At 40.6% G+C, this 7,196-nt stretch overlaps 1 protein-coding gene across 1 annotated transcript; it reads right to left on the bottom strand.

The window, feature by feature from the left end:
• Positions 1-431: 431 nt before the first annotated feature.
• On the bottom strand, positions 432-3,451 carry LOC106581082 (zona pellucida-like domain-containing protein 1). The gene is made up of 10 exons (XM_014162794.2): positions 3,385-3,451; positions 2,930-3,042; positions 2,488-2,714; positions 2,174-2,358; positions 1,961-2,033; positions 1,753-1,850; positions 1,502-1,582; positions 1,186-1,357; positions 734-836; positions 432-542 (listed from the first exon to the last, which is right to left on the bottom strand). Exons 1-10 carry the CDS (start codon positions 3,396-3,398, stop codon positions 523-525), a joined length of 1,086 nt encoding a protein of 361 aa, XP_014018269.2. The 5' UTR covers positions 3,399-3,451; the 3' UTR covers positions 432-522.
• Between the last annotated feature and the right edge of the window lie 3,745 nt (positions 3,452-7,196).

The raw sequence follows: 7,196 nt of genomic DNA, 5'->3' as shown, positions 1-7,196 counted from the left end.
AACCATCCTTTACTCATGAAATGAGAACTAACCATGCTTTACTCATGAAATGAGAACTAACCATCCTTTACTTATTAATTGAAAATGAACCATCCTTTACTCATGAATTGAGAACTAACCATCCTTTACTCATGAATTGAGAACTAACCCTCCTTTGCTCATTTTACCTGCCACTGTATCGTGTCTTCATAACAGCTGTCTACGTGCTCTGGGGATATAAAGTACCCCACTGAGTGTTTCCCTGGTCCTAGACCAAATCTCATTGGAGGATGGATAACCTTCTCCTCCTCAGGAAGAGACCAATGAACAGGGCCATGGAGAGACAAATCACAACCAGCACCGCAGTACTGACAGCCTCATGGCCCATTGGGCTTCTCTGGGACTGGAATGAGACTGTTGGAGGGGCAGAAAGTAGGGATATATCAACATACTGTAGCCAATGGGTGCATTTCTTTATTTTATTGAAAGGCATAGGCTTTGATGACTGTGATTATCATGGGCAGCTTGGTAGAATTTCTTACATTATGAAGCTGTTGGAAGACCTGTAGGAGATGGAAACAGAATAAGATGGTCAAGAATGATGTGACTTACATTACAATACATTTAATTACTCGTTCTGTATAAGCAATGAGATGACTAATCAATTTCACTCTCATCAAGTGTCATTAATTCATGTCTGATATATCATTAATGTCTGCTATCATATCACACCACTGGTACAGTATGGTCGCACCGTCGTCCACTTTGGTCTTGATGGGTCCGTAGGAGATTGTGGCCTGATCATTGGCCAACACTCCCTGGGCTTCTCTCTTTCTCCTGGAGGAACCTGAACAGTTCTGGGATCAAACAGGCAGAGTTCAGACAGGAAGTCATTTTTCATTTCCTATTGGTTTGAAACATTTATCTATTCAGTTGGATACGCTTAGAATATCATAGGGTTGTCTCAGAAATTAGGGTTCTTCAGAACAGAGGGCAATATAGTCTGGGAAACCCAGACTCTAGGCAACAGGTGTTAAGCTGAAACCTTTGAACGTTGTTGTAGACAAACCGGATGTCGAGAGAGAGCAAGGGCAATACTGTGAATGTGATCGTGACCGCCACTGTGTACTATTGTAAAATGTTTACTTTTGTTTCTCTGAGTGAAGGCAGTGACCTGTGTGTTATTTTCTAACTGTTGATACTTACGGGCAGTAAGGACGAGCAGGAGGACACCTCACAGAGTCGGGTGACACAGTGCAGGTAGAAAGTGGAGACGGTTATGTTCTTGTGTTCAATGAAACGGAAGGCCTCAAAGGAGAAGTGTGCATTCTGAGACGCTCCGTTCAACTCGACCCTGGTTTTTCGATCACGTGTACACCTTTGATGAGATAAGAGATATGAGTCATACACATACCGTACACATACACAAATTAGGCGTGACCAGAAACCAAAAATACTTCAGTTTCAGTTAGAGTTATCATAAATCTATAGAAATTAAACTGGGTGAATAATACTGACTCACCCAACAAAGAGGTCATAGTAGGTGCTGTTGTTGGGAACGGGACTTGTTGTTGCATAGCATCGGTCAAGCAGAACGTGGAACCTTTAGAGAGGAAAAGAGGGACAGATTCTAGAATGCAGTATAGCTACAGCATTTTTTTTCTTAAATATATTAGTTTTTTTATTTGTGAGAAATTGTAAGTTTTGCAGTACGGTACTTTACAAAAGGCTTTCACTGAGTTACAGTTGACAAGACAAAGTCTATAGTCTTACCTCTCTGTTAGACTGGTGGCTTTCACCCCCACAAAGATTCTGGTCTTCAGATTTATTCCATTCTCTGGGACAATGAGTTGCTGAGTGTAGTCAGTGTCCTGTTTCACAGCATAACACCAGTCTATTATAAGCACAACACAATTGCTTCATATCCTATAGAAGTGCACTGTGTACTTCTGGCAGTAATGTGCTGAAGGTAGACACTTACACTGTAGAGCCACATGCTCAGTGTACTGACAAAGCTGCCGTCATTGTCCCTCACTGCAAGACTCACACCTGATCTGTGGACAGTCAAGGGGAGGGACACATACTGTACATGGTTTACACTCAATAATGAACAGGCTGTTTGAGTCATTAGACAAAATTATGCAGAATTATACTGGGAGTTACAGTAGAGTAGGTGATGAATTTAAGTACTCACACTGTGACTTTACTGTTGTTGACCAGATACTGCAGGGGGTAGCGACAGGAGAACATGTAGATGATCTGCCGGCGGTTGGTGACAATAGATGCACTGGGATCCAGTGAGTTGATGGTGCCAGATATATTAACAAACTGGACATTTGAGAAGTCAGAAAATAACCCAGTCCCAACTTCATTGGTTATCTGGAGCCAAGACAAAGAGATTCAAAACACCCAGCTTAGAATAATAGGTGGCAACATGAAGAATCAAATACTAATTTTCTCTCACCATAATTAACCAAGCAGGTAAATACATTCCTGTAATTGATTTACCCTGAATGTGTTGGAGCAGACAGCCACAGCATCAGCAGTTATTGACAGATTGAATTTCAGGATTGGAGGGTCAATGTTCCAGTCAGGTATTCCACGGCACTCGGGGAGGATGAACTGTGCGTTGAGGGCCATCAGGGTTTCGTTGTATCCACCAAAGTAGACTGGGCATAACAAGATACTCAACTCCATAACCTCAGTACCACAGGTCACTGTGACGTCCGAGTTCACTGGGAAAGACCAGAGATAGGAACCATTAGATAAGACAAAGGAATAGCGCACAATGTGGTACAATACTAATAGTAATACTGTTATACTATAATAGTAATTACCTGACATTTTGGTGACGTTGATGTGTGTGAAAATGTTTTATCACAACCCTAACCTCTGTTGAAATAAGAGGGGATGGATGTACTTGTACCAGCTGAGCAGTGTATTCACTAACCTGGTGGTCTGAATGTTGAGTGCATGTTGCAAAAAGTGCTGGGTGTCTGGGCCTCACTCCGCAGAATCAGGCAAAGCTGGCACACAAGCAGGGGCAGCCACATTGTTCTCAGTCTGCAAGTACAAGACACACCACAATGAGGACCAAGGCATTCACCAACCTCTTCTGAGGCCATTATCTGAAAAAACATCACACATCGATATGACTTTGTCCGTAAACTCACAATCCCCTTTTGAAAGGCTAGCCAATTACAAAATCACAAATAAACAGGAAATTATAGATTATACGGAATAATCTTGCATTGATAGATTAAATACAAGCACACTTCTTACATTTGTGCACTAATTAAAGCACACATTTGGCATGCATCTATTATTAAGAAAATAAGCAAATATGTATTCTGGTTGATGACATTCCAGTGAAATGGCTAAAAAAAGAAGTTGTCAAAGACTCACCTGTAGGTGTTCATCTTACTTTGTCTTTATCTCTGTCTCCAGCTCCCTATATTTATACTGGCCTGAGGAGCAGAGGGGCGTGAGAGGGAATATCCCATACAAAAGACATAGTAACATGAGATATGGATGTTCAGAAACATCTCAGTACTGCATGTTGTTGTATTTTCAACATTGCTATATACTTCAATTATCAAGTATTTTTATACATTTTTCATATTTTAGCAATGATCTCTGTCAGTAGACATACCTACAATGTTGCTTTAGAATGCAAGACTAAAAGTGATTTATCAACATGGGGTGAAATGAAGGACACAGATGCACTTTAAAGTAAGACAATTTCATGACATATCCTCTGACAGTAAATGTATGATTTTGTGTTGATTATAGCCAATGTACATCAACAGAGTTGTGCATCTGAGATAGACTGCCACAGGATGAGCTCAGTGCTCGAGGAACAACTTGATGACATAATTGAAGTAAATTGTCCACCTGTTTCAGTTGAGTTACAATCAAGTCCACACCAAGCACATACTGTCCATGGGATAGGGAGATGTGAAGGTAGGTGGGATGGAAGGTGTTATCATAAAGGTGTGAATAGCCATTAATGGTGTTATGTAAGGACAACATAATGAATAGTCTCAGACATAATGTAATAAGCACATTCAATTCAAGTATATATTAAGTACATTCGACACTCTACAATGATTACTATAATTATGCTCTTGATACCTGGGATCAGCAGACGGAGGGTGAACAAAGTGATGTCGTCAGATATTCTGTTGCCATTGTTTTTGTATGGTGATAAACGTGTCATTATTTGATACAGCATGGCTTTCGTAATGTGTCAGGTTTGGCGGTTAGACGCCTCAGCCATGCATCTAATTGGATGTAGAAAATCTTTCAATTCTCTCCCTGTTCAGGAATAAAAGACACACCTATTGAAGAGAGAGCCAGGGTATTTTGTGTAGCACCCCAACATGAAAGGGAGTTTCCTGGATCCTCCAGAGACAGCACTACAATAGCCTGTATTAGTACTGCCCAATAAAAACGCATGTTAAATTACTCTAGTGGTATCCAATGATAAATGCCAGTTTTGATCTCACCTTTGCTGTCTAAACATCTATTTTTCTCCAAGGCACACCATTGGTGTTGTTTACTGTGGGCCTAGAGATGCTTTTACCATTACATAAGAACCATAAACAACAACACATATGTTGGACTGCCACCATCATGTATCTTTCATTATTTTTCTGATAATGGAACTCTTCCCTGCAGATATGCTTAGCACTATGTCTTCTTTCTCTAACAACCTGTTCCAGTCCAGACACAAAGGCCAATTGGCAGCAATTGTTCAGTGAGGCAACCTCTTTAGCTAAATCCCAACCTTCTTTCACAGAGTGAGTCTCTCTCTCTCTCTCTGTGTCTCGTTCCCCCATCTGACTCACAGGGTTATGTCAGTGTTTCTGCTGAGCTGTCCTTTATCAAGGAACATATCTCTCCCACAGTACAACAATGCCTGTGCCAGTAAGCTATACTTCACACCTCCCATGGGAGCAGGGACGTATACATTTGATACAAGCAGATGGCAGGAGAGGAGACAAAGCAAGAACGTGTTCTCTGCTCTCATCGCGTGTACTCTAGTTCACCTGTTCAATTTCATCCAAGCACAAACAACTGCTGTAGGCTTTCCCGATTAGTCGTAGTGGGAGGACCACACAACATGTCATCGCGTGACTCCAAGTTTACTTCAATATCAATATTTGCACATAAAAGCATTTCACAGACACAAAAAAATTCCACCTCGTCTAGCATATTTTGTTTTGTCAACGTTTGGACAGATTACCAAAACATTTCGTGTTTCAATCAGGCATGTCATTACATTTTTATGTAACTTGACTCGCATAGAAAGGTTGGATGGAAACCTTGTTAGTGTCAAATCATAGTGTAAAAGCAGGTGAGCTGGTTTGATTATTTTGGGTAATTTTTTTGTGTTTTGTGGTGGAAATCTGAGCAGGTCAAGCATAACTTCCAATAAATAAGTTTGTCCTAAATATTTATACAACTAAAAGCATTGTATTTGGGAAAAATCATTCACTAAACCTCAAATAAATATTGTAATGAATATTGTGGAAATTAAGCAAGTTGAGGAGACTAAACTGCTTGAAGTAACCCTGGATTGTAAACTGTCAATGTGAAAACATATTGATGCAACAGTAGGTAAGATGGGGAGATGTCTGTCTGCTTTCTTAACAGCACCATCAACAAGGCAGGTCTTACGTATTTGTCTCTAGCTTTGACACACCTGGAATACTGTCCAGTCGTGTGGCCAGGTGCCACAAATAGGGACTTAGGAACATGAGAATTGGACCGTAACAGGGCAGCATGGCTGGCCCTTAAATGTACACGGAGCGCTAACATTAATAATATGCATGTCAATCTTTCCTGGCTCAAAGTAGAGGAGAGATTGATATGCTGAATGCACCAACCTGTCTGTTTAAACTACTAGCACACAACTCAGACACCCATCCATACCCCACAAGACATGCCACCAGAGGTCTCTTCACAGTCCCCAAGTCCAGAGGAGTCTATGGGAGGTGCACAGTACTACATAAAGCCATGACTACATGGAACTCTATTCCACATTAAGTAACTGCAAACAGTAAAATCAAATTTAAAATAAACAGATAAACATACACCTTATGGAACAGCGGGAATTGTGAAGAGTCATACACACAGGCACTGACACATGCGTACACACACATGATAATATACACACGTACACATGGATTTTGTGTTGTAGATATGTAGTAGTAGAGTAGTGGCCTGAGAGCACACACTTAATGTGTTGTGACATCTGTAGTGAAATGTAATATAACGTTTTTAATTGTATATAACGGCCTTAATTTAGCTGGACCCCAGGAAGAGTAGATGCTGACTTGGAAGCAGCTAATGGAGATCCATAATAAATACAAATACGTCAACCCTGTTACCCATAGATAGACAGGATAGAAATGTTCTAATGGCCCAGAGCAGTCAAAAACGTGATTTTCCTGTGTTATATACAGTGCCTTTGGAAAGTATTCAGAACCCTTGAATTATTCCAATTTTTTTTACATTACAGCCTTATTCTAAAATGGATTAAATAAAAAAAAATCCTCAACAATCTACACACAATACCACATAATGACAAAGCGTAAACAGGTTTTTAGAAATGTTTGCTAATTTATTAAAAAATAAAAAATAAAATGAAATACCTTCTTTATGTGAGTATTCACTGCAGTCTGAGGTCCTGAGCACTCTGGAGCAGGTTTTCATCAAGGATCTCTCTGTACTTTGCTCCGTTCATCTTTCCCTCGATCCTGACTAGTCTCCCAGTCCCTGCAGCTGAAAAACATCCCCACAGCATGATGCTGCCACCACCACCATGCTTCCCCTTAGGGATGGTGCCAGGTTTCCTCCAGACGTGACACTTGGCCAAATAGTTCAATCTTGGTTTCATCAGACCAGAGAATCTTGTTTCTCATGGTCTGAGAGTTATTTAGGTGCCTTTTGGAAAACTCCAAGCGGGCTGAGAGAATGCCAAGAGTGTGCAAAGCTGTCATTTTTTAAAATTTTATTTAACCTTTATTTAACTAGGCAAGTAATTTAAGAACACATTCTTATTTACAATGACGGCCTGGGAACAGAAGATTAACTGCCTTGTTCAGGGGCAGAATGACAGATGTTTACCTTGTCAGCTCAGGGATTCGATCTAGCAACCTTTCAGTTACTGGCCAAACGTTCATAACCACTAGGCTACCTGCCGTCATCAA

This window comes from Salmo salar, chromosome ssa20 (genome assembly GCF_905237065.1).
Source record: "Salmo salar chromosome ssa20, Ssal_v3.1, whole genome shotgun sequence".
Classification (NCBI taxonomy): domain Eukaryota; kingdom Metazoa; phylum Chordata; class Actinopteri; order Salmoniformes; family Salmonidae; genus Salmo; species Salmo salar.
Note: the sequence above shows the minus strand (reverse complement) of the source record. Positions and strands in the feature narration are given on the sequence as shown.